The sequence below is a fragment of the Salvia hispanica genome, chromosome 1 (genome assembly GCF_029641045.1).
Source record: "Salvia hispanica isolate PSC_SH4W2 chromosome 1, Shi_PSC_v1, whole genome shotgun sequence".
In the NCBI taxonomy this organism is placed as follows: domain Eukaryota; kingdom Viridiplantae; phylum Streptophyta; class Magnoliopsida; order Lamiales; family Lamiaceae; genus Salvia; species Salvia hispanica.
The window spans coordinates 36474788-36501771 of record NC_142692.1 but is presented as its reverse complement, the minus strand read 5'-3'; the positions used below and the strand labels follow the sequence as shown (position 1 = coordinate 36501771).

The following is a 26984-nucleotide window of genomic DNA, read 5'->3' as shown; positions in this document are numbered from 1 at the left end:
TTTTACTCTGATTCCTATTTTTCTTATAATATTTTTTTTATTTCTTTATCTTGGATAAGTTGACAAGATCATATAAAAATCGATATTAAATCATTTCCTTAATTAACGTAGATGGGGTAGTCACGTCAAATGAAAATTCAATGAAAATGGTGAAAAATCCTTAATTTTCGGAAATTGTAAAAAAATAACAAAAAATTTCACTGCTCATTACATTATTTTCCAATAATAGCATGGCTACAAGAAAGAGCAACACCCAAAAAAACAAAAGGCAATAGTTAAACAGTATTAACACAACTAAAATTGATCTTTTCTAAGTAGCATAGCCCTCAAATTTTGAGACACTAAAACCTTGGGTGTTAAATCACTTCATCCATGTTTTATGGAAAAATCATATCTTCTGCAAAAAACTATTCTTACACTGCAACAAATTCTAGAGTTCCATAGCCTCAAAAAGGAGAAAAGAATTCAAGAAAGTGAAACAATATACACTATTGATAAATCAAAAAATTTGCCCTCAAAAAAATGTTCTTGAATACAATGCTTAATTACAGTTGAATTAGCCATCTTCAATAGGCCATGATATTCTAATGTGTACAAATCTTCCTAGAAGAATTTGAGTTTCTACATCTAATGAACTGGCTTAGCATACCGGCGTTTTGCAAAACCATAAACCTACGATATCGAATGAGAAACTTGTGATTACAATGAGCAAGGCTGAAATTTCTCACCGAACTATTTGCAGCAATCTTTTATTTGATGTCACTTTTCAAGACGAGTTATGAATGCTCCGTAAGGTTTAGCAATGAGTCGGGATTCTCATCTGCAAATACGAGCCAATGTTAGATGATGATATGACCAATGTAGGATTTTCAGCACTAGTAGTTTATGCAGTAGGAGAGTGATTGAGTATCGAAAATGAAAAGGGCAATCGGGAGTCACCTCAAATCATCAAAGGGTGACTCCTGAATCAGCCATTGAATCATAGGAACTTCACTCCATGAAAGAGTTATATTATACCTGTTGAAAGAAACCAACAATTTATCTATTTATTCTTTACTATAGGGATGGAAATTGGAGTTTTGTTAGGAGAAAACGACGTACTTGTTGAGGGGCAGCGGCACGTCTCATGTTCAAACACAAGATCCAAATGTGAATTCCATTTAGAAGAAATTTGGTTGAAGATATCCATGTGCATATGGCAGCATTTCTTCAGCCTCAACTCTTGAGCTTGAATAAGCCATATTTTTCTTGATGCGGCTGCGGTTGATGGACTCGACTTCTGCCAGAAATATACTGTACACGGGCCTGTGATCCGAGAATCTAGACTCACCACGAACATATGATAGCTGTTGGATGCCACGGCCATGCCATAGTATACGATCGCACCAAGCTGGTGTTCTACGTTTCTCTTTTGGATGCATATCTTCACCAGCATACCGGTCAGAGTTATTCAAATATTTGTACGTTGGAGGGAAATATATCCTCCCTTCGTTCCATCTGGCAAAGACTCTCCCGTGTCTCTGCTCTATACTAAGCTGTTTCGAAGAAACAAAACCAATCATTACAATGGTTTTAAAGGTAAAAAAATGGAAGCTTTGAGGAAAAACTATAGTGTGCTTGCCTGGTCATTTTCTAACAAAACTCTCCAGTCCCTCATCTCAACGAGAGCTTTTGCACATCGGTAAGAAAGGGCTATTCGGTAATTCAAGTCCCCGAGCCATATGATTCGACTGGAAAAAGGCTTTTTCTATATCAAATCAAGAACGAAAAATAGTTCAAAATTTGCATCAAGAATGTGTGAAGAACTTACTCATGCTCAAGAATTGTTTGAGGAGATTTCTCATCACCTACTCCGTGAACTCGTGGGAACCGTGTTTTCCTCAAAATCTCCATTACATCGGAGTTCCTCCTCAGCTCATCGCCATCCTTCTCTCCAGAGGTCAAATGGCTACAAACGAAGCAAAAGCTCGTTTGGTGCAAAGACATGCTGATAGATATTGAGCCCTGCAAAGAAATACACCACGATTAAGACTCTGCCTTTTTAGTTTAATTTCATTCTTGAATTCAAGAACCATACCTTGTTTCCAAGATAGCCCATCAAGCCTCGACCTACACACGAGACCTTCAGATTCCGCACACCGTCTCTCAAATCCCTCTTAATCCAAACGGTGAGAAAAATCCCCACCATTTGCTTGCTTGCAACCAAGCAATACCTCGACTGAACGGGACCCCTATCTCTATCGTCCATAGAAGCAGAACCATTGTATGGAACGGGCGAAGAATAAGTGCAATGTGACTCACTCAGTCCGTTGTTATTATCATCATCCGAGGAGCAATCCCACCTCCCATTCGGATCAAAACTATAATCACTTGACCTGCTATGCCCGTAGATAGCTCTATCATAGACACTGTACCTACGTTCAAGCCTTGGCTGCGACGTATCCTCCATCACTCTCATGCTACGGCTCAATGACTGGAAGGAACGGCGCTGGAAGAAAGAGGGAATCTTCTCCCTACTGGAATTAGACCCTTCAAAATCATCATCTAACTCAACAATAGGGTCGGGCACAGGTGAAGGAGTGCGACAGTTGCCACTACTCCCCGGTAGACTATTCAGCGTTTCTCGAATAAGTGCCAGCCATTTCTTAGCAGGGCCATTATCTTCTGTGCCCAAAACATTACCAGCGTTCAAAGGCACAATTTCTTGAAACCTTCACAAATATGCAAGCAACCCTTCATCAATACTAGGCAGCAGAAACCAAGACAGACGCGAAAACAGGACAATTCTCGACCGACTCAAACTCACCCTAGGACATAAACATCAGCTGGAGGTGAAGTGTGCAGCCATTCCTCAAGATTCAAACAACTAGGAGGAGATTTCCCAGCCACATTCCATGTTGCCACAAAGACTCTGATACATAAATAAAAAAGGCATTAATAACTATGCATTTGTAAAAGTGATAGCTTTTTCTAGAAATTCAAGAACACACACCGGTAGTTATTCACATCTGTGAGGTGAGAGGCCTCAAGATCAACCTTACTTCTCCGGAGACGATCCGAGGTTCGTCTCCCTGATCTCTCTACCAATCCAAAAGGGAGGAAGTAAGCACACAAAAACACCCAAAAAAGAAACATTTGCAAAGATTAAAAATGGCTAGTAATGATATATAGATAGTGGTCCAAAAGGAAAAAAACAAGTTGTTTTGATGATTTCTAAACCTGTTTTGCTTTTCTTGATAGTGCATGCCTCCTCCCTCTCTCTGAAATTGTTCCTCCATTCTTCATCAACACCTGAAAAAGCAAAAAATACTTACTTCAAAAAAAGGCTTTTAAAGCAGTGGCCATTAACTGTTGCAGCATATGACCCACATTTGCACGAAACCAAAACAGAAATTGAATTTTTCTTTTTTTTTCAAAAAGGGTTAGCTTCATTTAAATATAGATAAATCCCAGAGATATGATACAGAATGCAAAAAAAAAGGGTCTCAATCAGAAATCTCTGCCAAAAATCTAAAATTCATGTGCTGTGATTCAACACACAGCTTCTATTTAATCATAAAAAATGTCAGAGAAATAAAAAAAGATTCAATTTTTCCTTCTTCTTCACAATCCCAAATCAGATTCACCATGATTTTTTTTACCTCCGGAAATGATGTCATCGGCGTGAAAATCCTCAGTTTTGCCTTTGATGTTGAGCCATTTCTTCACCAATGTCTTGGGCCATGAAAGCTTAATATCAAGAAAATTGAAAAAAAAATCAGAAATGTTGAAACAACAGTCAATGCAGTAATGGTTTGTTCTTCAAACCTTGCTTTTCTTGGAGTTTTCATCTCTCATTTTTCCACCGATTCATATATGATTGAGAGATTTCTCCACTGTGTGAACAAAAGGGGCTGAAAAAGATGGGATTTTTAGGCTTCCCGTTTCTTCAAAGAAGGAGAATGAGATGGAGAAGTGATGAGAGTAATGCAGCAGTTGAAATCAGGCAGTTTTTTGGCATGATGGTTTGGGATTTCAAGAAATTCAAGAAATTGTGTGAAGAAAGAAGTTTGGTTGTGTGTGTTTCAATTGTTTGAAGAATGGGAGGGGAAGTATGGGTGAGGAAGAAAATGAAATGAAGGGAAATCAAGAAAGTGAGGAGTGCAGTGAGATAGTGAGAGGATGTGAATGTGGAGACAGGACAATGCTGTACTTCTTCATAAAGATTTATGTATGCATATATATATATATATATAATTAATTGTGTGTGTGTGTGTGTGTGTGTGTGTGAGAGAGAGAGAGAGAGATTATATGGTAATTGAATATTGGTTAAATTCTAGTCTATGACTACACTACTATAAATTCATAAATTTTAATAATATTTTCTCAATTTTCATAAATTATAATTTGTGAAATTGTATTTAATGTAACATTCAAAAATTTTAACTTGGACAACATCATTCTTAAATTTTACAGTTCATCACATTTATCAAATAATTTAACTATAATGTCAATTTAAAATATATATGCGTCAAATTGACAACATACTGTATCATGAAGTAAAAAAAAATCAGATTTTTTTGTTATAGAAAAAATAAGAAAATGTTAAAATTCATAGCTTTTATTGTTGATTTTCAAAGTTGCGGAACATATTCAAAACTCGTGGTTTTTCCTCCAATTTATTCGAATTACTACTATATTAATATTAATATGTGTTTTCTCTTCTCAAAAACCTAGTTGTGATTGTGGTTGAGTACATATCAAAGTCAGAATTTTGAAGAGAAATATAGTGCATAGGGGAGAAAACACACATATACTACACATTAGTGTATGTATTATCTAGCCTTAGCATAGGTTTGTATTCAATGGGGGGCCTGACCCAAATTAGATTTAGGGGTGACATGGAAAAAACAAGATCAAAAAAATTGAAAAGCAACAGTTTGATTTGGTCACCTTTCTTACATTTCTTCAGAAACTAGAAAATGTTAAATACACATCACCTCACACAAACATTGTATTAATTAAGTGGGGGTAAAAAAAAAGTATGGAATGTTTTTTGGGAGAAATTATGCATTCAAAAACTAGTCTAGATTAGTGGGTCTTGGACAATCTTGGAATAGCTTTATTGGGTTTAGTTTTGCATGGGGGAATTGACCATTTCTCAAAATGTAGGTTTTTGGGTTTATAAATATTTTCAACAAAATTAATATTATGAGGTTCTTACATCTATACAATTGTTTTTATGTATACAATTGAATGTCACAACAACATTGTGTTTGTTTGTAAAGCAATTTGGAGATTCATATTGAGTCAAACTAGAGTAGTGTCTTGGGATTCATAGGCAAATATGTCCTAATTTGAGAAATGTTGTTGGAATTATTCCATTTGCCACAAATCTATATACATGACTCAATACAATTTTTTTGTGCTTGGGAAATTCCTCTTTCACATGTTTAATTCTACAATTTTTTGAAGTATGTTTTAATTATTTACTATATCTATGTGTATATGGTATGGTAACACGAGAATATAAAATATCAGTAAAATAGTAAAAAATAAGAAATGGAAGGAAATAAAAGGAAATTAAAGAGTTGACCTAAATCCCATCTCAGATCTGACGAAATTTAAATGCAGTTTCCTTTCTTATATTTAAAGATAGTTTAATAAACGCAAATCATAGGTCATTATGCGTAATTATTAATATCATAAATACTATCTACATTTATATATATACAATAGTACTACCACTTTTCATATATGCACATGCATTTATTAGAATATCAATATATGGAGTATCAATTTTGTTAATGTATCACTACCAAAATGGCGAGCTAGATTACAAAAAAAAAACTCATAAAGATATATATTTAGAATATCTACCAATAATATAGAGGTAAATGACTTTTTTCATGAGGCAAATTAATATAATTAATGATACTTGGCCTTATTAAAAAAGAGCACTCTTGTTAATGAATCAAGCTTAGCCTTATTAATAAGATCTTGATTAACCCTAGATTAGTCGACCCACAAAATCTCCTAGGGTCTTGAGCAAGAACTCCAAATTAAATGAATAATTAACGAGTTATACAACAAAGTAATTAATTTCATTGGATGAAGCCTAGTCTTGGAGTATTAATTGATTAATCTAAAAACCCACATGCCACATGTGGGAGACTGTGTATTGGTCCCAACCTAAGTCATTGTTTTCATATTTCCAAGAAAAAATCATATAATAGGAGTATGTAGAGTAGAAATTGCGCACATACGATTATAGTGGTTTCTTGACTTGCATATATTTGGAGTACCATAGTACTTAACAGAAATCAGGAAATGGTACAAAATAGTTTAGTTTTAATTCGATAATAATACACGCATTAATCGAGAAATGAATTACTATTAGTTTCGACAAATTTTGGTTTATTATATTTACTTATTAATTACTTTGAAAGTTATAAAAGGAAACCTTTCTGGCCCGCGCTACAATATTGTGAATTTTCCATCTAATCATGCACTAAATAAATTTGTATGTTTTCTTCTAATTATTCCATAATTATTTAAGGAATAAGTATTGCCAAATTCCGAGTAAAAGCTTAAGTTGGCCCAAATAAAACATGAATTTAGTAGTAAGAATAGTGGGCCTTTGAAGCCCAATATTTTTGCAGTAAACTAGCTTCAACCACAGCATAATCAAGCAAATTATATGCATTAACTTTTATTTAATTCGAAAAATAAATATAAAAACTTACAACACCAAAATTAAAGGGGAAAATAACAATTTGTATATACTACAACTGTCTAAGAAAAAATAGTACATATAGTGTTGAGAAAGTTTTCATAATTGAAAATAACAATAATTTTGTTGGACGGACCCAAATACAAAAATAAGATAATCTTTCGATATAATTTTTGAAGAAAAAAAAATGAGAAGAAGCTTTGAACTATGATGTGAAACTTTACCATTGGGTGTAAAACAAGTTTACATAAATTTCCTGAAAAACTTTAACTTGGGAAAATTAAATTCAAATCAAGTCTATTGACTTGGGCCTATGCCTAAAGATCATGTCATTGTCTTTCTTGCATTTCCTTTCCAATTTTTTCCCATTTATTTCTATATTACTATCTCACATCAAATCACTCTATCATTAGTTTTTACCAATGCATATAAATAATCTGTTATTGACTTTTGATTTCACATCAAAGATAAATTAATTGTGTTTGAGCTTTAGTCATCAAGCATGATAAACAAGTTTAGAAGAAAAAAAAACTATTTTTACATTTAGTTTCCTCATTGCACTAATCGAATATAAGTTCAACGCACCTAATATTAAGTTTTCAATTTTAATTATATTTATATTAATATAACAGGTAACGCACAAATTTAATTGAAGAATTTCAGATATACAAGAGTTCTTATTAAATATGTATATATTTTATCACTAACATAATCTTATGAAGGAAAATAAATACGTACGAGTAGTATTTTATAATGGCAACATATTTCTTCCCTACTTTCAGAATTGTTAGTTTAAACATTAATTTATTACTATAGTCAATTTGTCAAATTTATTTTCTCTTTTGTTGATAATAAGAAAAGCCGAAAATAGATTAGAATTAAATAAAGATGATTGAAATATAGGGGATAAAGGGAACATTTTACTTAAACAGTTCTTTACTTCCATCAATTTACTGTTTGCAAAACATGTGACATATTCAAATAAATTTCACATATCGTCCAAACTCATTTCTACGCACTAAAATTTCTATAATTTCACATCGTTCGTCATGCCACGACGGTTGGTTGGGACTAGCATTATTTATTCAACTCCATCACCAGATAAGAAGTCACATTATTCGATTTGATATTCCAATTAGCCGACATCGCTAGATCCAAATCTTTTTACTGAACAAAATATAGATCCGTTGTTGTTTATTCGGATCAAGAAGAAAATCACTATCATTTCGATTCATCTTTTATGGGGTTCGACCTCATCACCAGATAAGAAGTCACATTATTGGTTTGATTTTCCAATTAGCCGATGTCACTAGTTCCGAATCATTTCACCAAACAAAATTATCGATCCGTTGTTTATTCTGATCAAGAAGAAAATCACTATGATTTCAATTCATTTTTATGGGGGTTTGGTTAGAAAATTTTGTAAATAAATGAGTTGACATATGACCGGAGGAAAAGAAATTGAAATGTGAAAATAATAAATTAAAATTTTAAAACTTAAATCAAATATTTTACAGTCATAAATTTTATTTAGATTATCATTATATTAGTAGTACTACAAAATTTTATAATTAGCGAAGCCCTAGTTTTGATTTGGGGAAAATTTGAACTCGTACCAATAATTCGGTGAAGATGAAGAGGGGATTGAAATGGAGCGACGGCGACGACGATGATACGTCGTCGTCCGACGACAACTCAGCTCCCGAAACCAACTCCCAAGGTATATCACCAAATCATTCGATTCGATTTTTGAATTTCACCTGAGGTTTTACTGTATCTGTTTGTGCGAATTGGAATTTGAATTGAATTCATCTCAAAATTCTTAATTTTCATCTGAAATTTGCCTTTGAAATGCCCTTTTTGCTGATCGGATGCTCAGTTGTTTTTATTAGGTTTGTGTGTGTAAAATATCTGCAAAGTTCGATTCGTTCAACGTAAGTATGAAATTTGATGAATTGCTTAATTGTATGGAATAAGATTTAGGGATTTTGATTGTGAGCTATTCTTAACTGTAAGGAATAAGATTTAGGGATTTTGATTGTGAGCTATTTTCTGGCCTATTTTAAGATAAGTTGATGGGTTGTGTAACAGATGATTCTGCAAAGAAAAAAAGGAAAGGCATAGATTTTGAAGCTCTGAGTCGACACGGATACAGAGGGGGGCTATCGGTGTTGAAGGTGCCGCCTCCCAAGGAGGCGGAGAAGGAGCAGGACTGGTCCTGGTGCTCGGGGAAGGAGCAGAAGTCGAAAGAGGCAGAAGAGGAATCTTTCAAAGAACGACAGAAAACTCGAGATGCTCTAGCTGATGGCGAGCAGCTTGCACATGTTCTGACCCGGAAGGAGAAGAACAACCTCTCCTTCCAACAGAAGGAGAAGAGGAAACGGGATCTTGGCCAAGCGAGCAGAGGCAAGAACTATGTTGAAGAAGAAAAGAGGCTGCTTAGAGACAACGGGGTTTACTCTGGTTTCGACTCTTGATTTATATAAGTTCTTAGGTGTTGCAGAACTCAATCTTGATTCTTGATCAAAGTTGTTGATGAGATTCTCTTTAAATGGATTAAGTAATACTTTAAATGTTTGTTGTTTGAGATTATGGAATTTAATATGAAGTAATAAAAGCTAGCCAATTATGGATTACAAAAATGAAATGACCTAAAAGTTGTGATTTTTAATGCAGTTAATCCAAAAATTAATAGTGGAAAGATGATTTTGTAACTACTATATAAGAAGTAACATAGTAATGAACAATATGTGATGGAAGAAGACAGTATTTTTAGCCTAAAAAGGGGAAACAAAAACACAACACACAAGTTTTACAGATGTGGAAAAAACATAACAAAACTTCGATTTCCAGATGCTGACTGAGCCTCCTCTTCCCCAGTCGGCTAGCCCTCGCTGGGTTGGAGTCGTGGTGCCTTGAACACTAAAGATGGATCGGCAGATTTGCACGAGAGGGTTTCATAGATGGATCGGATGGTGTGGGGAGTAGTACGGCAGCAACCTCCCACAAGCGATGCTCCTGCTTCGCACCATTTGTTTACATACGAGACGAAATCTTTGTCCGAAACTCCTGTATGTTGCTGCCAAAAATCGAGCAAGACATGCGTTAGGGACGCTGTTATTATTTGTTTCCAGAAGTAAAATTGACAACAGAGTGAAGGAGCTTACCACCCACTGCTTTATATCAGCATCATAGCTCTCACCGCTGTTCGGGTAAATAAGTATTGGTTTGGATGTCACCTGAAATGGAGTCAAGAGCAGCAAACACTGATATTGTCAGCTACAGCTTGTCAATATTCAGTTTTACAATCAAGATAGGAAAATAAATTTAAGTGTTATCTTTCAAAATTGTTTAAATATGAGTTGGCAAGTGAGTATATTGGAATGGTTAATCGTAGCCAAGTCGAACAATACACAGCAGAGACTGGAGCATGCATCGCGGTAAGCAAAGAAACAGATAGAACAAAAGAACGTGTAAAACAGAAAACTGATACCTTCTTGATGGATAGAACCAGATCCCTGATAAATCGGGGTGGGGTGCAGTTGATTCCAACTGCAACAACTTTGTTCGATGACTCAGCAGCAGCAACACATTCAGTGATGGAATCGCCACTAACCACATTGATTCCATCCTTAGAATTGAAGGATAGCCATGCGGGAACATTAATATTTTCTTCCTCAAGAAGCATAGCAAATGCCTGGTTCACATCAGAATCACGTAAAACAGAATACTTTAGATGCATTACTACATTTATTCATATTTCACATCAGAATCAACCTGAAATAAGTCTATAAGATATGGTAGACAAGTCGATTCTAATTTCTTGTTATATTCGGAGAGAAAGAGAAGGAAGCTTTGGAGACTAGAGTATCCGTACCTGCGCTTCCAGCCTGTTTGGTACTGTTTCGAAGGCTATAAGATCAGGACCAGCTTCTGCAAGAACCTTGACCCTCCTTCGATGAAAATCCTTCAAGAACTCCAAATTCATAGCATCTCCATAGTCACCACTGGATGTCACCCAGTATAATTATTAGCATTTACTACTAATATGTACATTTAGTAAAGAATGATAATGTCATCTAGTGCAAATAAGTTGATGATCACTATAAGGTTTGAAACATTGAACACAATGACAAGATATTAAATCCAGAAAGTTTGCATCAAAGCACCTATATTCCGATCCATCAGCTAGGTAGGCCCCATAACTTCCAACAGATGCTGCAACCAGTATTTGACGCTGCTTGAGAATTTTATCACCGGCAGTCTCTTTAGTCTGAGCTTCCTTACACCTAGTGTAGTATATGTCACGCGCCTCACGTGCAAGTTCCACACTCTTCCTGAGCATATTCTCACCTTGTTCCACAGAATAACCTTTGTTCTTAAACCCTTGAATAGTCGCCTGTTCAATTCGAGAAGTGATAAAGTTCAGTCTCACATATACATACCCATAGCAAGACATTCATTTTGACTTCGAGGGAGCAAGGAATCACCTGATAAGAAGCTGTGAGTATTATATCTGCACCTGCTTCAAGGTAGTCAAGGTGTACCTGCTCAAAGCTAACGTTTGAGTTTGACAGATAAAAATGTTTTCGACCTAGCAACCATATGATCAACTGTCGAAAATCCATCCTAACGAAACTTCCTCCATAAAATTAAACAAATTCCCTAATTTTAACTAAACCTATGAAACACCCTCATCCAGATCCAGTGTCTTCTGATTAGCTGCTAAATGGAAAAATCCGAAATCTACATGTGAGCTTTTAATCATCTGTGATTAATTTCAGTAAACCTCAGCTAAAATCACAAACCAAGATGATTCAATCAGCTAAAAGACAAACCATTTATGCAAAGACTTCCAAAATTCTTTTTTTGGAAAAGAGGGTAAAGAGGGGACCAGTCAAAAAAACAAATCTTTCTTTCAAAACCTTCTTCTCCAACTGAAATTATATCATATTATAATGACCCCATAGATTATTTAATTGCAATCCGTGACACCATAGATGCAAAAGGTAGCTAGATAGAAATGGATAAAATGGTGGGCAACCCCTCATTAATGAAATTTGTTCTTTTCCCAACTGAGACTTAAAGCATCACATCCACTCACTTCACAACCTCTTACTTGGCCAGCTCATACTCTTCTCTAGACAGAGACAACCCTAATCTCACTAAAATCTCACACAGTTTCATAATTATTGCACATAATATACCAGAAAGATTTCATTTTTAACATTAATTTGGGACCAATAATCAAAAGGGGCAATCAATTGAAACGTAAAACTGTGAAAAAAATGAAAAAACAAAAACAGAGGAAAGAAAGATCATACTCTGCGGATGAGGTCGGGGGAGGTGAGGAGGCATTTGGCGCTCCAGAGAGGGTCGTTGAGATCGGCGCCGTGGCGTTCGAGCTCCGTGGCGAAACCGCCGTCGATCACGGCCACGCCGCCGCATTGGCGGAGGAAATCGGACATCATGGCCGCGTGCCCCATTTTTAGCGGCGGAATTTCAGGAATCGAGTAGCTCCGCCGAGATTGCTGAGATCCAGCCGGAAATGGGGTGGATTTTGAAGAAGAAGAGAGGTGTTGATGGAAGCGCCGGCATTTATATAGAAACAGTGGCGTAGAAGAAAGGGGTTTCTTAAAACCTTTTGCATAAATTGATGCACAAATTGCCCAATAATTTGGGGATTTTTGGCATACGTGTAAATCATTCCTACATTAAAAATTACTCCATAAGTTTCAAATTTTGTTTTACCAAACATCATCATTTTTATTGACTTTCAGGTTCATTTATGAAAATTTACACTTAAATATTCCAAGTATTGATTTTTATTAGATTTATGATTGTTCGAACATTTCATTTTTTACATACTACTAGTACTATTATTTTGGGATATTTTGTTAAACTGTCAATAATTTGAGGATGAATTATGATTATATTTTCATTTTTCCAGTTGAAGCCAAATTTGTGGAAGCCTACTACTATAGTAAAGCTCATTAATTGGGGATAATTGATCAACACCAACTTGAGATCAATGTTTAATTTAATGTATGGCTTTTTTGAGATGATAAAGTTATTCATTGCGCAAGCATAACGAGTGCAATATTTTAGTTACTATATTTGTAATTTTGTTAAGAGTGATTAAGATTTATTCATTTATTATTATTCGATTATTAGTACTTATTCTCTCGTTAATAAGGAATTATAAATCTATATAACAAGAAAGGGTCTTATTCTAATGTTTATAGCACCCTAATCCAAAATCAAGACTAAATCTCCATAATTGGATTTTAAAATGAGTGGATGAGATTAAGGCTCACAAAATCTCAATAAATAGTAGACAAAATATCAACAAAAGGGTAATATCGTCATTATGTTATCATATGATAATTTTCGTGAGTGTTTTTTTATATCAACATTGTGTATTACAAATATCAACAATATGACATTAGAATATCAATATAAGGACAAGAAAATATCAACACATTTTTATTGAGATTAGACATGCATAATATTAAGATTTTGCCTACAATATATTGAGATTTTTTGTTGTATTTGTTGAAAATAGCTGCTTATCAACATGTACAAAAATTGAAATATAATTTATCAAATTTCATCACCCGAACATCGTCGGAACATATGCAATTGAGATCTCGTTGGAATCCTTATTAAATTATCTTTAATTTGATATATTTTTTGCGAAAAAATAATTTAAATTGAGAGAGTTGCGTAAATTTAAAGATTTGAGATGATTTTAAGGAAAGAGAAAGTAGTTAGTTATAATTACTACATATAGGATTTGACATTAATATCCTTTTAATTTAATTAATAATTATTTAAAATTAAAATATATTACACTTAACATTATATTAACCACAAGATCTTCTAATCTAATGGTTGAAAATGATCCCAATTTAAAATTGATAATTAGTTAGCAATTGATTAAATCCCTAAAATAAAAAAAAATACTATTCCTCCCAAGTCTAAACTGATGTCTCCATATTCATATTTAAGTTCTCATTTATTTTCACAATTCTCTCCTTTTTTTCACTCTAATAAGTACTAATAACTCAAATTTGATCAAAATCTATCAATAAAAAGTAGGAATAGAAGCATTTCTTCAACCAAAATGACGCATTATTTTTCTCAAATTCTTTAACATACTTACAAATTTCAAGAAATCTCAGTTCCACATTTCACTCAAACCTTAACTACTAGATCAGGCTATTGCACATGAACGAGGTCGAAAACGGTGCCCTCACGGGCCGCGACTAGGTCTAAAACAAAAGCAACCACTTGCCTCATCGTCCGGTATCATCCCACCGCCTTTGCTCGTGTCCACTGCTTCCAGCATCCTCACAACCTCATCCATCTCAGGCCGGTTCTCGGGCTTCGCATCCCAACATCTACGCATAATGTTCGCAAACGGTGCTGGGCAGCATCTCGGGATTTCCGGCCTCAGATTCTAGCATCAAATTTAGATGTCAAACTTATGAGATTAGACGTCACATTTTGTCATTTTGGCCTATCCGCAATTACTTATCTCATTTCACTTTTACTATATATGATCAGTAGGCCTCATATTCCGTCAACTCATTCCACATATAAGCGGGACTCACACATTCCGTCACATTTTTTAAAATCCGAGCAACGAAAAAGATACAAACCTGCTGAACCACAGCAGCAGAGACTTCAGCAAAGCTCAGATTAGGATAAGGTGTGCTGCAGCAGTATATTTCCCACAAGCATATGCCAAAGCTATACACGTCGCATTTCCGATTGTAAGGCTTCCCGTCAAGAACCTAAATTTCCGAATTCGATGAACCATGCGTTTAAGCAATGCAGCTGAAATCTTGATTGCAAGAGGGAACAATAGCATACCTCTGGCGCCATGTAACCAAGCGTCCCGGTGTTTCCAGTCATGTCCCTCGGATTCTGAGCTTCAACTCGAGCAACGCCAAAATCCGCAATTTTCAGAGTTCTGTTAGCATCGAGCAGCATGTTCTCCGCCTTGACATCACGGTGCACGATTTTCATGGAGTGGAGATAGCTCAAGCTGCAAGAATTGGGAAATGAAAAGTGCTATTCGAGCAACGATGAACACAAGCATGGAGTTTTTCTTACCCTCTAGCAAGATCCAGAGCAAGTTGAACCACAATCTTGAATCCCAATTTCTTCTTGCTGCTCTTGATCAGGAGCTTCTTCAACGTCCCACCGGGAATGTACTCTACCACGACACAACACGCACTAGATGGCAGCGAATTGAAACTAGCAGCTAAAGCCCCTTCAGAAGGTAGCTTAAGATTTGCAGTTCCGATTGAGGCACCAACGAACTAGAAACCAAGAACGAGTTTCAAGAAACAGACACCAAATGCAGCATAAACAAAAACTCAGTAAGGAATATCTTCATCTTCACCTTTGTAACATTAGGATGGTCGAGCTTATGCCAAACGGCTACCTCTTGTCGAAAAGACGTCTGAAGAGCATCGCTCTCCTCAGCCGTGGTCATACCATCCTCCCCCCACTCCAATACCTTCACTATATGCAATTGAGAATAGCTTTAGCTGTGAATGTTAGGTTACATAAATCAAGAACTAACAATGGCGAAACGGGGTGGCTTTCCACTACTTGCTCCAGTTACACTAGATCACATCACTGTAATAGCTAAAGCTCATACTAATAGACAATGCTATGCATCTCAAATTCACCTTATCCATTTAAGATAACTATATCCAAAACACTACTAAGCAAAAATCTTATTGATTCAAAAAATTCATAAAGATTGCGACTAAGCATTTGAAGGCATTCATTCCACTGAAAAGATTAAATTTTGCACACAAATTCAACCCTATCACAATCAAGAACCCCCAAAAACCAACTCAAAGCACACAAGATGAAATCAATAAAATGGAGCTTTGATCCTAATGTGAGCTTACCAGCAACATCTTGGGCATCATAAACACCTCTATAAACAGTGCCATAGGTCCCATGAGCAATGGCATTCTTGATATCAAGCTTAGCCAGATCAATCTCCCAGTCCTCGGGCTTGGTTCGGGCCTCGGTGTTTCTGGGCCAGGCCCGGTTCAAATGCTTCTCCAATTGCACATCCCAGGTCTTGAAATCAATCATATCAGCCCTCAGCAACACACCACTCTCTGTATTACCAGTATTAGTACTATCCCCCAATTTATCCAAGGCCCGTTCTTCCAATTCCCGGGCTTTCACCACATTCTTCAGATCCATGGTCAAAGTGTAAGCAAGAAAGTGGTCGAATGCTCGGATTTGGTGAGAAGCCCAGTTGAAAAGATTCAAACTTTGGAAGAAGGGGTGAAAGTAAAGAGTGGAAATGCTGTATGCATCAAGGAGGAGAAGCATATGTACTTGACATTGAAGAGAGAGACAGAGAAAGGAACAAGAAATGACATCTCAATGAGAGCGATGTGAAGGGGACAAAAGATTGAGATTTTGAAGGACACCCAATGTACCATTGGATTTTTACAATTTTTGAGTAAATTGAATTTGATTTCATAATCATATTTAGAAAATGTCGTGACTTTGGTTCACCCTTTATGGTAAAGAATTTAAGATAGTGTTAAACCCTTTTGTGCAGGGAAAAGGATTGGATTTATGACAGGAAAAAATGTCAAAAATATCATGAAATATGATTAAACAACTTTAATAGTACCACTTAGTAGAAAAAGTACTAAAAAATTTGGTTTTATTCATTATTCTATGACGAAAAATATGGTTGATTAGTGATGAGATTTTTCAACTAAACGACATTGTTTATTTATGAATTAATAATAGTATCATTTAATTCATTTACGGTGGCATCCGCATATAATTTCACAGTTTTCTGATTCAATTTCACTTAAATGTTTCACCTTGGAATAATAAAGAACAAATACAAAATTTTACTATGATTTTTCTAACTGATTTTTAAAATTAGAATACAAACTAGAATTTGAACAACAATTTATCCTTTATAATAGTGCTACATATTGTTTTTCACCATATCAGGTTTATATTTGAGATATATCTAGATTTTTTATTATATTATGTTCAGGTATAGCTTTTCACTCGTGGCCACTAACACGATTTGTTAGTAGATTAAAAATAGTAGAGAATACACTAACCAAAAAATGAGCAACAATAAACCATTATTTTTAATTTAAGAATAGATTGTTGAGCACGTTCGTTCAAACTTCATGATTTTTTTGCACAAATTGCCTTTATTTTAATTAGGTTATGCAGTGAAACCATTTTTACCCATGAGAGTTAAAATGAGACCATCACTGTCAACTCAACTATGCAGAAGACTATATATTCAATTTATGTCAGATCATGCATGATACAGAGAATTTGCTTTTAATGTTAATAATATTGAAGGACCACTCTTACTCATACATGTCACACCAAATTGAAGATAATTTTACTAGTTTGTTGGGCCAAGTAATAGTAGAACAAGAACACCCCATATCTAACAATTTTGGCATCTTCAATCCAAGTCCACAATTAAAAGTCTCGATTGAGTTCATGGTGAAAAAAATAGTAGAATATGAGGCTCACTTTTATACATTATATTTATAATGGAGTATAAGTGAAATAAGGTAGTAGAATGAGTAAACAAGACTCCTAATCACACTAGGTAAAACTGACAATGCAAAACTAAGAATTAAAAATCCTTAGACGCAAAATAGATGGTCCAAATCAAATATTAGCCGCAATATAATCGAAAGGGTGTGATTTACGAACCCAAATCAAGAACAATGGGCGTGATTTACGAACACAAATCCTCCCACAATTATAAGGTTCGAAACTTTAAAGCATAAAACTAATCGAATAAATTCCATGAATTAGTACATTATAACATACACTTACGAAATTATACTTCCTTCGTCCCATAAAATTTCATTTTTGGACACTGCTCCACCACGAATTTAATTGTGATATCATGTAGTAATGATATTAAACAGAGAAAAACGAGGAAATAAATTTAGACATAAAGATTTAGGAACATGATGACCCACATAACCCACTTGGATACAAGAATAAAGTCTGGCAAACTTCAAATCAACACACACTGGAAAGTGTAAATAGTTGTTTGATGTATTTTTTCAAGATTCTTACATCTTTTATCTGAGATATATGGACACATACAAGGTATGAAAGAGGTACATTATTTTCCTGTTTATTTGGACAACTTACGACACATCTCCACAATTTTCCTGTTTCAGATAAAATACAGTATGCTGCATTATCAAAACATCCCAAAATATTAAAAATATTTATGAGTAATAAATTTTTTATACTTACCTTTACAGTGAATAGAAGAGTACCATCGGAAACTTGTTGGCCGGCAGAAACCCGAAGCCCACTGATGTAACCAGCACGAGTTGCCTTCACAACATGCTGCACGCGGAAGTTAACACGAATGGGATAAGGCATCGTAACGTAGGTGGAGGAAAGCTTCGCAGGAAATAATGACATACCTCCATTTTCATTGCTTCTAAGACAATTATCGGTTGCCCTTCTGGAACTTTATCCCCGTCCTTCACCAAAACTTTAACGACTAGACCAGCCATAGGAGCTGCAACAGAACCAGGAGGATGTGAGGATGCCTCTGTGGTGGGTCGGTGTTGATTGGATTCATCAATGTCAACGAGATCGTGTCTGTTTTTCCATCTGAAATGATGATGGCACGATCCATGCCAGATGTCGATGTGCTCGAACTGATCCTGTGAATGTGGGCGCAATTCATATTCTTGAATTAGTACAAAAGTGAAAAACGGATAGCATCAACAAAGGTGCAATGATAATCATGTAGCAAGAGATATCATGCTTGCTATAATGGTTATTGGCTCAAGACCTTCTGGTAAACAGCCATGCTGGCATTCGTGCTTAAACCATCATGTTCAACTCGAAAATCGTGGTTGCCCAAGTGCACTATGTTCAGCTCGAGATCAGGAAAACTGCTTCCTCCCGTCTGTAAAGGCATATTAATAGTTAAGATGCGGGTTTCTGAAATAAAAAGTGCAATATCTGAAGGAATCCAAAAGCAAAACAAAAATTGGCTCGAGAAGAGGAGACAACAAGAAAACCTCAATTAGATATTTCCCTTTCGGCATATGTGTGACATGTACAGGTACGGGTTTCGGGCCACCCTTGCTTGATTCATCTTCCCACTCAAGCTCCATTGTGCGTTTGGCAAAGTGATTCACTCGGAAAGGAGGATTAGCATACCATATAGAAAGACTACCTGCACAGATTACAGAATATGTATCAACAGATTCTGCTAATACAGCAGCTTCGATGCGTCTAGGGGGTTGAGTCCTAAATCGAATTACCAGGGGAAATTTCACTCATTGATGCATGCTCTTTTTCACAAAGACAAGCAGCAGCAATGGCTGCACTACGTGCAGCAGAATTGTACACTAGCTTAGTTGATAAATCATCATCGGGATCAACAAACAGATCATCTTTATGCAGCTCAATGAAATGGGTTTCAACTTCTCCTTTCTCAAAAGCTCCGTGATTTGCAAGCTTTGAGAGAAAATCAATATTGGTTGGCAGACCTGCAACCTAAGAAAAAGTAATCCATCTAGTAAATTAATTAAACCATTCACTGCAATTTAAAATTTATGCATCAAGAAAAACTAATCTGGTGATTAAATTATGAATTAGATGGCAGATCTCCTGTAGCTGTTCATATAATATAAAATTCATTGAGAGTCTAAAGAACCTTATCAATATTGCCAGTTCATACTACCTGAAACTTCGAAAGGCTGTCCCTCATTTTAATCAATGCACCTGTTCGATCTTCTCCCCACACTACAAGTTTAGCTATCATGGGATCATAATGCATGCTAACTGTATCTCCCTGCTCAACTCCAGTCTCCACCCTAACTGGTAATTGGAATTAACTAGATATAAGAAAAGATGTCTACAAAACAAGAAAAGTGCAAAATTCCACATCAAAAGAGAATGATATTCAAAACAACAAAAATAAAACAATGAAAGGAGGATTCTATTCGTCAAACAAGCTATAACATTTTGAAAAAAATCATCTAAACTGTATATTTCTCTTTTCGAGTCTATGGCCACCAAAACTATTTAAGTTTCTGCAAACATTTATGGAATATTAATATTCCTTAGATAATCTGGCTAAAGTGGAATTAGATGGAAACTAGCAGTATAATACTAGTTCAGGTGGCAATTGGAAAAAAATAATCTTTTGCATGGAAAATGCAAAAGAGAGGCAGAATTGAACAGAAATAAGCAATTTACCCAAAAGGAGATCAAATTAGTTAAAGATTTCCTTTATTAGAGCCAACAGTTTCCCTGTGCATATTTGTTAGAAGGAAAATTTTGAGGTACGGCGTGCCCTTTCCTTTGATTTAGTCATCATTACTTTGTGTACCTTCTGATGAAGCTTGGACAGGATGATAATGATGAAGAATTCCAGTTGCTGGAAGAAATCCTTTTGGAACATTCTCAGCATATATTCGGGCTTCAAAAGCATGGCCTGTCACAAGAAAATCCTATAAAGAATCTTGAATAAACCCAAGGAGTGGGAAACGTTCAATTAAATTTCAATCCCAGGGTTTGGAGCAAAATAAGGTTAATCATTAGATTAAGTAACCATATCTTTACATGAGATGCAAAAAAAAAAAACTATATTAGGAGATGTCAACTATACAAGACAACAGTCAAGAACATAATACAAAACCCACGAAGGGTGAGAGATGTTTAGTGGAAACTTATACTCCTAAGAAACAACCTGTCAATAAATTTTTTTGACTCAAAATCAGAACATCCTGACTACGACATTTGCCTATTTCCAGGCATGCAATGACATAAATAAGAATGATAAGATTGGTAATGTTCAACAATTACACGTACTTATCCAGTAATCAATAAAAATTTGGATGATCTGAGTTTGGGAATAAAAGCCCTAAAATCTATATACTCTATACAATCTGAGATCCGATCTCAACTCAAGCTCTATATAAAAAGCTCAAAATCAACTCCAAAGCGCACACACAAACACAATGTAAACACGGTGAATTTAAAGCTCCCACATAGAAGATGTCTTACCTAACAAGGGCACCTCTGATTGACTAACTGGAAGAGGTTCTCCATTAGCAACACGTATTTGCCACTCCACGAGATCTTGACCAACAATCATCTCAGTAACTGGATGCTCAACCTGCAAGAAAGGGTGATATTTTTTTCTGCATTTAGAGGATATAGACATAGAATAAAAGAATAGATGGCCTGGAGTGATCTAATCACCTGGAGACGGGTGTTCATCTCCATAAAATAAAATTCTCCAGACAGAGTATCAACTATAAATTCAACAGTACCCGCACTGTGATAATTCACTGCCTACAAAAATAAAGAGAAGACATTTATTATGAGGAGTCACAACAATAAAAGAGAGGTGATAATGGACATAGATTATATGGGTGAGCATAGTTCACCTTAGCTGCAGACACAGCTGCTTGTCCCAAGTGTGACCGAAAATCACCACTGATGTTCGGCTGCATATACAAAATTTGTCAAAGATCAGGAAGAAATCATTATGGTAACTCACTATTAGAAATAATGCAGCAAAGGTTGAAAGAGGAATTACAGCAGGAGCTTCTTCAATAATCTTTTGGTGTCTCCTCTGTACACTGCAATCTCTCTCATTTAGATGTACGATATTGCCATGTTTGTCCCCGAATATCTACAATTAGAAACATAGATAAAAGTACTGCTGTCCTCACTACCATGGCATTAAGTGGATTACATCTTTCAACCTGTCTTTGTATCAAATTCTGTGTTGAAATTTCCAAATAGTAACAATATGACCATTTCATCTCTTAAATCCCCTTACCAGTATATTGCAAGAGCTTCAGAAACAAAAGTTAACAGATGAAACGTTTTATATAGCCAACTGAATAATCAATGTCAAATGAATACCTGTACTTCTATATGCCTTGGTTTTGTAATATATTTCTCTAGCAGGATAGTGTTTATTCCAAAAGATGCTGCAGCTTCCCTTTGCGCTCCAATAAACGAATCAACAAAATCTTCAGGACTTTGTACAATCCTCATGCCCTAAAGTAGGCAAGAACCCAATAATGCTTCAAGGATATCAATGACATTGACCTAATTCAGGTTATAAATAGAAGGAACGACAAGAAACATAAAAAAGACAAAAAGATAAAATAATAGTATCATGATCAGAAAATAACCTAAGTGGCTAATTTTCCCAAATGTCACTTTTTCAGATTTCAAAATCATTTTCTATACACAATTCTCATTTTCAAAAATGAAACAACAACAAACTCATAAACTACATTGGAATCAATTGCAAACTGAATTAACAATGAAATGAACTCGTATAGTAAATATTACACAAAAAATGGTTCAAGCAAGTGTCAAAATCAATCTTGCATAGTTTGAGCACTTACTGCTCATTGAGTATACTTGCTAACTGTTCTCAGAATTAGTACAGTAAAACATGCCCAAACACGATGTGCCTCAGTTCCATGCAGTTGTTAGATTTACAAACATTAAAAAAACAGATTCCTACATGCTACTAGTTGTGAAAAAAGTATTCATATGATTAAAACAGAAATGGCATTTCTCCTATGACATTTACATCAACAATAATCATAGGCATAAGATCATAATAAGAAAGTAGCATCACCTTTCCTCCACCTCCATGTGTTGGCTTGATCAATATAGGATATCCAATCTTGTCGGCTTCTAACTTCATCAGATCAATATCTTGTTCATAGCCATGATACCCAGGCACAAGAGGTACTCCAGCAGCACCCATTATTCTCTTTGAAGCACTGGCAGGGAATAAGAAGAAGGTTAAGAAGCAATAGCTTTATCTCATTTTCTCCATAGCACATAATAATTAGGAACCTTTTGCACTTAATTTATCACATGCAACATCTACTGTGCCCTTTCTACCATATCTTAGATGTTCAAATACCAGTCAATCAAGATGAGGAGTAGAACATGTTTATCCTACCCCAACTGTATTTTTTCTTCAAGAGTCAAATTTATGTCAATAGAGCATAGGAAGTACAGTTTTGTGAGATAAGTCAGCTATCACACATAACTACTTGGCATTAACTAAATTTTTACGATGGAGGAGAACCAAATGGCATAAGAAAAGGAATGAACGGGGAGAAAGGAGATGAGAGAGAGGGGATAAAAGGAGTAGAATAATGAAGAAGAAAAGGGAGAAGTATGCAAAAAAAAGAAGGTAACTCAATACCCTGTTGTTTTACCTTTTATCACCCATGTCACGAATTGCAGATGCAGGAGGTCCAACAAATGTAATCCCCTCATCTTGACAAAGTTGAGCAAACTCAGAGCTTTCTGATAAGAAACCATAACCAGGGTGGATAGCCTAACTATCACAAACAATACATCCCACTCAAAATGTGTCTCAAAAACTCCAAACAACCACACACATCAAAATACGTTATGCAATATACACCACCTTTGTACCCCTAATTTCATCAAAATGGACTCTAATTGACTATCCATGAAAACTTAGATATCCACTTTCACTCATTATTTTAAATTTTACTTACGTTTCAGAACATTTATCCTCAATGAGCATCATCTACACCTTCCTAGCACCAAAGTTACTTTATCCAATCTGACTTTCCACATAAATTGATACATCCAGTTTTACTCATCATTTCCAAATTTCACTCATGTTTTAGAACATTTAACTGCATAATTGGTGATTAATAAGTTACTTATCCAAGCGAAATTGATGCATCCAGTTTTACTCATCATTTCAATTTTTCACTCATGTTTTAGATCATTTAACTTCTATGAGCATCAATTGGTAATCACCAAGTTAATTTATCCAAGCTGACTTTCCACATAAAAAATTAACACGGAGAATCAACCAATCAGCACAGCGTACAACCTGCGCGCCAGTTCGGGAAGCGGCTTCGATGATGGCGGCAGCGCTCAAGTAGCTGAGACGAGCCGGCGGCGGTCCAATGCGAACGGCTTCGTCGGCCAATTTGACGTGCAAGCTCCGATCGTCGGCGTCGCTGTACACGGCGACGGTCCGAATCCCCAGGCGCTTCGCCGTTCGCATAATCCTGCACGCAATTTCGCCTCTGTTCGCGATTAGCAGCTTCTCGATTCTTCCAGTAGCTCGGTCGATTGAATTCGACGAGAATCCTCTCAGCCGGAGAGGTACCGGCCTGGTTCTTCTGCGGAGTAGAGAAGCTAAAGACGACATCGTTTCGTAGTTTATGCGTTTAAAGAGATGAATTTATAGTAAGAAGCTGCTGCTTTGCATTGCATTTATGAACGTTGATTTGTTAAATTTAATTCAAATAATGTTATACTATACTTATTTATACAGGATATGGATAGATGAACAATGCAGGTGCAGCGATTGCGTGGCATGTCTATCATATTTTGCTTACAATTTGTTGACGAATAATTGGCCCAATGTCAATGTAAAAAGAGATATTTTTTATTCAAATCATAGCATGCTTTTAGATAGGTGAGAGTTAAATTCTAATTCATTTTTTTTTAAATTTTTATACAGAATACTCCCTCCGTTCCCTCATAGTTGAGGCGGAACTTTTCGGCACGGAGTTTAAGAAATGAATGTTGAGTGTGTTAAATAAATAGATACAAAAGTAAGAAAGAGAAAAAGATAGAGATAATAAAGTAAAAAGTGAATAAAGTAGAGAGAATAAAGTAAGAGAGAGTAAAGTAAGAAAGAGGAAAAATTTATGGAAATGACTCAACTATGAAGGAACTTCCCAAAATGGAAAAATGACTCAACTATGAAGGAACGGAGGAAATAGTATTTTACGATTGTAGCACTAAAATATAATGACATCATCGTGTTCAAAACAATGTTGATTTCGTCATTTTGATTTAACCATGGTCGGATAATTGCAAATTAATACTCCCTCCATCCTATATTATTTGCACTTTTCATTTTAGACTGTAAATTTGAGCTTAATTTTTTTAGTATAATTAAATTAAAATTTTAAGTGTAACATATTATTTAAATGCATTAATTATAACTTTAAAGTTTAAACTATGAATAGCGTAAGGTGTCTATGACGAGCCGAAAAGTAAGTGGTAAGGTAAAACGGAGGTAATACTATATGTTAGCAATAAAAGGAAGCCCATTTTGAATACTCATGCTGTCGGCCCAATCCATTACCATCACCATCACCATCACCATCACCATCACCAAATTATATACGGTAGCATATTAATAAAAGGAAAAAACAATACTCTGAAATCGCAATTGACATGGAAAACCCTAATTTCCCGATTGGGGGAACAGAATCGGATCCGGATTCCGGTGCCTGTTGTAAACGGAATAGAGGAGAGATTGATGATGTACCGAAAATCGATTTGGGTGGCGAAATTGCGAAAATCGATGATTCCTCCATGGGCGAGGGCGAGGAGAAGAAAACGAGGGAGGTAAGGGAATTCGAAGATAGATATGATATAATTTATCCCTACCAAAGAAGGTTGATGTTCGAAGACGAAGATTTTGATATGAGAGGTTATTTCTCAAGTGACGATGAGGAGATGCTCGAGGGTATGGAAAGAGCTCCTTACGACCGCAAGCCTGTTCTCGAATACATCTCTCAAGTCCGCAATAGCTTTGTAAGTATTTCATATGTAATTAAACTAGATTCAATCCAATTCTTGTTTAATTTGGATTTTTGAAGTAATTAATAGTATTATCTAGGGTTTTGATGTGGATGCGCATATCCCTTATTGGATGAGGCAAGGCATCTTTTATTTCATCCCAATTCGGTTGTCTCGTGCCGGCCCGGGCTATCGTGATTATGTGAACGATGCAGCCAACATTGCCATTCGCGAAATCAATCTTGACATGGTATGCTATTATTCTCTTGATATGTAATCAAATTTGTTACTAGTTTATTGATGAGTAGTGAATTGTGTTTTTAATTTGCAGAAAAACAAATCTAGTTTCGAGCTTGTGGAAGTAGCCAAGGCTGTGATCACGTACGCCCCATTCAATCTGCTGTTTTTGACTCTTGCTGTGAAAAGAGTTGAAGAAGCAAAAACAGAAACTATTCGAGCAATTGTCTATCATCCCGTATGTCAACCTTGGGAACTCCATCAGTGGATGCTCCTCAAACCAGATGCAGCCGAGGCTTGATTGTTTTATCTATCTTGGTATCCATCCATGTGTTTACTTATGCTACTATTAGACAAATTGATACTATGATGTACTAGAACATGTTTTAGGTTGCTTGGCTACTAGTACTATGTTTTTATCGGATTAGATATCTTGAACAACTGATATGTTATGTATCAACAATCCTCCTCCTCCTTAGCAGGATCGGAAGCTTGTGAGTGTTCTATTTATGCAACTGTGTGTTTAATTACCTATGTAAATATACTCGAATATTAGATGTGTTTTTCAAATTTACTTTCAGTAAGGAAAACATTTTTTTAGAATTTTGATTCCTTTTTCTATTAGGATCAATTTTTTAGGTCTATAAATACAAATTATTTAGTTGGTTGGATTTTTATTCAGTTCTAAAGTTTGAGGATATAACACTTCCAAGATTTCTCAAAACACACGTCGTATCAACAATGAATGAAATAAAACATGATATAAAAAGGGATCATCACATTGCAGATGATTTCATTCATCAATCATATAAGGAAATATAACAGCTGAAGCAATTGAATAAAATTTCTTTATAACTGAGTATCATTTGCAGTCACTTCCACTGAATAGCACAGTTGCAATAACTAAACCAAAATGATTTTTCTTACTCAGTTAAGGCAAGCTCAACAGTATTCTGGATTCTCAATTATTTCTTGAGGAATAGGTTTATGTTTATCATGCATGGAAGTACAAATTATACCGGTCCAAGGCACGGCAAATCATTTCAATATAAGACCCCCACACAAGACAGTCAATTTGCTTCTTAGAGAATTATCTCAGACCACTAACCAAGCAAACACACAAAATGAGTTGGAAGAATAATGAACTCTGTCCATCACTAATGACACCTCTTTCCACACTCATACGAGGGTAGCAAAATGCAGGTAAACAACCTTAATTCATCAAGCTAGCATCTCAACGAACATATTATCTACTAGCACCATAGTTCCCAAAATCACAGACCTAACCTAAAATGCTGCAGATGTTGTTCTTCATTATTGTTTACATTAATTTCCAACTATTTTATGCTAAGCTAAGTATACTGCAATTCGATAC

At 35.6% G+C, this 26984-nt stretch overlaps 6 protein-coding genes across 8 annotated transcripts; 2 read left to right on the top strand and 4 right to left on the bottom strand.

The window, feature by feature from the left end:
• Positions 1-470: 470 nt before the first annotated feature.
• Positions 471-4174, bottom strand: LOC125222039 (type I inositol polyphosphate 5-phosphatase 4-like). Its single transcript, XM_048124435.2, has 11 exons — positions 3808-4174; positions 3642-3729; positions 3220-3291; positions 2993-3080; positions 2807-2911; positions 2078-2711; positions 1811-2004; positions 1622-1730; positions 1102-1535; positions 940-1017; positions 471-820 (listed from the first exon to the last, which is right to left on the bottom strand). The coding sequence occupies exons 1-9, from the start codon at positions 3835-3837 to the stop codon at positions 1161-1163; spliced, it is 1695 nt and encodes a 564-aa protein (XP_047980392.1). The 5' UTR covers positions 3838-4174; the 3' UTR covers positions 471-820; positions 940-1017; positions 1102-1160.
• A 4099-nt stretch (positions 4175-8273) lies between these two features.
• On the top strand, positions 8274-9299 carry LOC125222042 (uncharacterized). The gene is made up of 2 exons (XM_048124439.2): positions 8274-8432; positions 8804-9299. The coding sequence occupies exons 1-2, from the start codon at positions 8345-8347 to the stop codon at positions 9187-9189; spliced, it is 474 nt and encodes a 157-aa protein (XP_047980396.1). The 5' UTR covers positions 8274-8344; the 3' UTR covers positions 9190-9299.
• A 101-nt stretch (positions 9300-9400) lies between these two features.
• Positions 9401-12352, bottom strand: HMT2 (homocysteine methyltransferase 2). 2 transcript variants are annotated; one of them, XM_048124438.2, is made up of 7 exons: positions 12037-12352; positions 11203-11259; positions 10882-11111; positions 10590-10719; positions 10206-10409; positions 9880-9951; positions 9401-9791 (listed from the first exon to the last, which is right to left on the bottom strand). In XM_048124438.2, exons 1-7 carry the CDS (start codon positions 12196-12198, stop codon positions 9597-9599), a joined length of 1050 nt encoding a protein of 349 aa, XP_047980395.1. In that variant the 5' UTR covers positions 12199-12352; the 3' UTR covers positions 9401-9596. The 2 variants fall into 2 exon arrangements, with proteins under 2 accessions (XP_047980395.1, XP_088919094.1); XM_089062968.1 differs by lacking the exon at positions 12037-12352 and adding an exon at positions 11551-11669.
• Positions 12353-13824: 1472 nt separating this feature from the next.
• On the bottom strand, positions 13825-16147 carry LOC125222040 (serine/threonine-protein kinase 52-like). Its single transcript, XM_048124436.2, has 6 exons — positions 15646-16147; positions 15126-15247; positions 14834-15042; positions 14591-14765; positions 14377-14511; positions 13825-14174 (listed from the first exon to the last, which is right to left on the bottom strand). The coding sequence occupies exons 1-6, from the start codon at positions 16082-16084 to the stop codon at positions 13968-13970; spliced, it is 1287 nt and encodes a 428-aa protein (XP_047980393.1). The 5' UTR covers positions 16085-16147; the 3' UTR covers positions 13825-13967.
• Positions 16148-17753: 1606 nt separating this feature from the next.
• MCCA (methylcrotonyl-CoA carboxylase alpha chain) lies at positions 17754-24067 on the bottom strand. Of its 2 annotated transcripts, none has more exons than XM_048124432.2 (16): positions 23661-24067; positions 23005-23126; positions 22410-22557; positions 21677-21814; positions 21345-21440; positions 21193-21252; positions 21005-21097; positions 20807-20918; positions 20130-20234; positions 19479-19615; positions 19057-19291; positions 18811-18968; positions 18579-18695; positions 18202-18447; positions 18026-18121; positions 17754-17937 (listed from the first exon to the last, which is right to left on the bottom strand). In XM_048124432.2, exons 1-16 carry the CDS (start codon positions 23982-23984, stop codon positions 17914-17916), a joined length of 2211 nt encoding a protein of 736 aa, XP_047980389.1. In that variant the 5' UTR covers positions 23985-24067; the 3' UTR covers positions 17754-17913. The 2 variants fall into 2 exon arrangements, with proteins under 2 accessions (XP_047980389.1, XP_047980391.1); XM_048124434.2 differs by having other exon boundaries at positions 23005-23130; positions 23661-23797.
• Positions 24068-24988: 921 nt separating this feature from the next.
• On the top strand, positions 24989-26139 carry LOC125218250 (uncharacterized). The gene is made up of 3 exons (XM_048119887.2): positions 24989-25387; positions 25473-25622; positions 25704-26139. Exons 1-3 carry the CDS (start codon positions 25025-25027, stop codon positions 25908-25910), a joined length of 720 nt encoding a protein of 239 aa, XP_047975844.2. The 5' UTR covers positions 24989-25024; the 3' UTR covers positions 25911-26139.
• Positions 26140-26984: the final 845 nt, after the last annotated feature.

What these genes read in the sequence shown, in the direction of transcription:
- MCCA (XM_048124432.2), bottom strand. Translation starts at nt 23,984, where the DNA reads ATGTCGTCTTTAGCTTCTCTACTCCGCAGAAGAACCAGGCCGGTACCT. An exon ending in AAGGGAAATATCTAATTGAG is followed by an intron (nt 18,696 to 18,810) that starts GTTTTCTTGTTG and finishes ATGCCTTTACAG; the next exon opens with ACGGGAGGAAGCAGTTTTCC. An exon ending in TAGAAGCAATGAAAATGGAG is followed by an intron (nt 18,122 to 18,201) that starts GTATGTCATTAT and finishes TTCCGCGTGCAG; the next exon opens with CATGTTGTGAAGGCAACTCG.
- LOC125222040 (XM_048124436.2), bottom strand. Translation starts at nt 16,084, where the DNA reads ATGCTTCTCCTCCTTGATGCATACAGCATTTCCACTCTTTACTTTCAC. An exon ending in ACCATCCTAATGTTACAAAG is followed by an intron (nt 15,043 to 15,125) that starts GTGAAGATGAAG and finishes CTTGGTTTCTAG; the next exon opens with TTCGTTGGTGCCTCAATCGG. An exon ending in TTGGTTACATGGCGCCAGAG is followed by an intron (nt 14,512 to 14,590) that starts GTATGCTATTGT and finishes TCGGAAATTTAG; the next exon opens with GTTCTTGACGGGAAGCCTTA.
- LOC125218250 (XM_048119887.2), top strand. Translation starts at nt 25,025, where the DNA reads ATGGAAAACCCTAATTTCCCGATTGGGGGAACAGAATCGGATCCGGAT. An exon ending in CTCAAGTCCGCAATAGCTTT is followed by an intron (nt 25,388 to 25,472) that starts GTAAGTATTTCA and finishes AGTATTATCTAG; the next exon opens with GGTTTTGATGTGGATGCGCA. An exon ending in GCGAAATCAATCTTGACATG is followed by an intron (nt 25,623 to 25,703) that starts GTATGCTATTAT and finishes TTTAATTTGCAG; the next exon opens with AAAAACAAATCTAGTTTCGA.
- LOC125222042 (XM_048124439.2), top strand. Translation starts at nt 8,345, where the DNA reads ATGAAGAGGGGATTGAAATGGAGCGACGGCGACGACGATGATACGTCG. An exon ending in TCCCGAAACCAACTCCCAAG is followed by an intron (nt 8,433 to 8,803) that starts GTATATCACCAA and finishes GTTGTGTAACAG; the next exon opens with ATGATTCTGCAAAGAAAAAA.
- HMT2 (XM_048124438.2), bottom strand. Translation starts at nt 12,198, where the DNA reads ATGGGGCACGCGGCCATGATGTCCGATTTCCTCCGCCAATGCGGCGGC. An exon ending in CAAACAGGCTGGAAGCGCAG is followed by an intron (nt 10,410 to 10,589) that starts GTACGGATACTC and finishes GATGTGAACCAG; the next exon opens with GCATTTGCTATGCTTCTTGA. An exon ending in CTGATATAAAGCAGTGGGTG is followed by an intron (nt 9,792 to 9,879) that starts GTAAGCTCCTTC and finishes GATTTTTGGCAG; the next exon opens with CAACATACAGGAGTTTCGGA.
- LOC125222039 (XM_048124435.2), bottom strand. Translation starts at nt 3,837, where the DNA reads ATGAGAGATGAAAACTCCAAGAAAAGCAAG. An exon ending in ACAGATGTGAATAACTACCG is followed by an intron (nt 2,912 to 2,992) that starts GTGTGTGTTCTT and finishes TTTATGTATCAG; the next exon opens with AGTCTTTGTGGCAACATGGA. An exon ending in GCTGATGTTTATGTCCTAGG is followed by an intron (nt 2,712 to 2,806) that starts GTGAGTTTGAGT and finishes ATATTTGTGAAG; the next exon opens with GTTTCAAGAAATTGTGCCTT.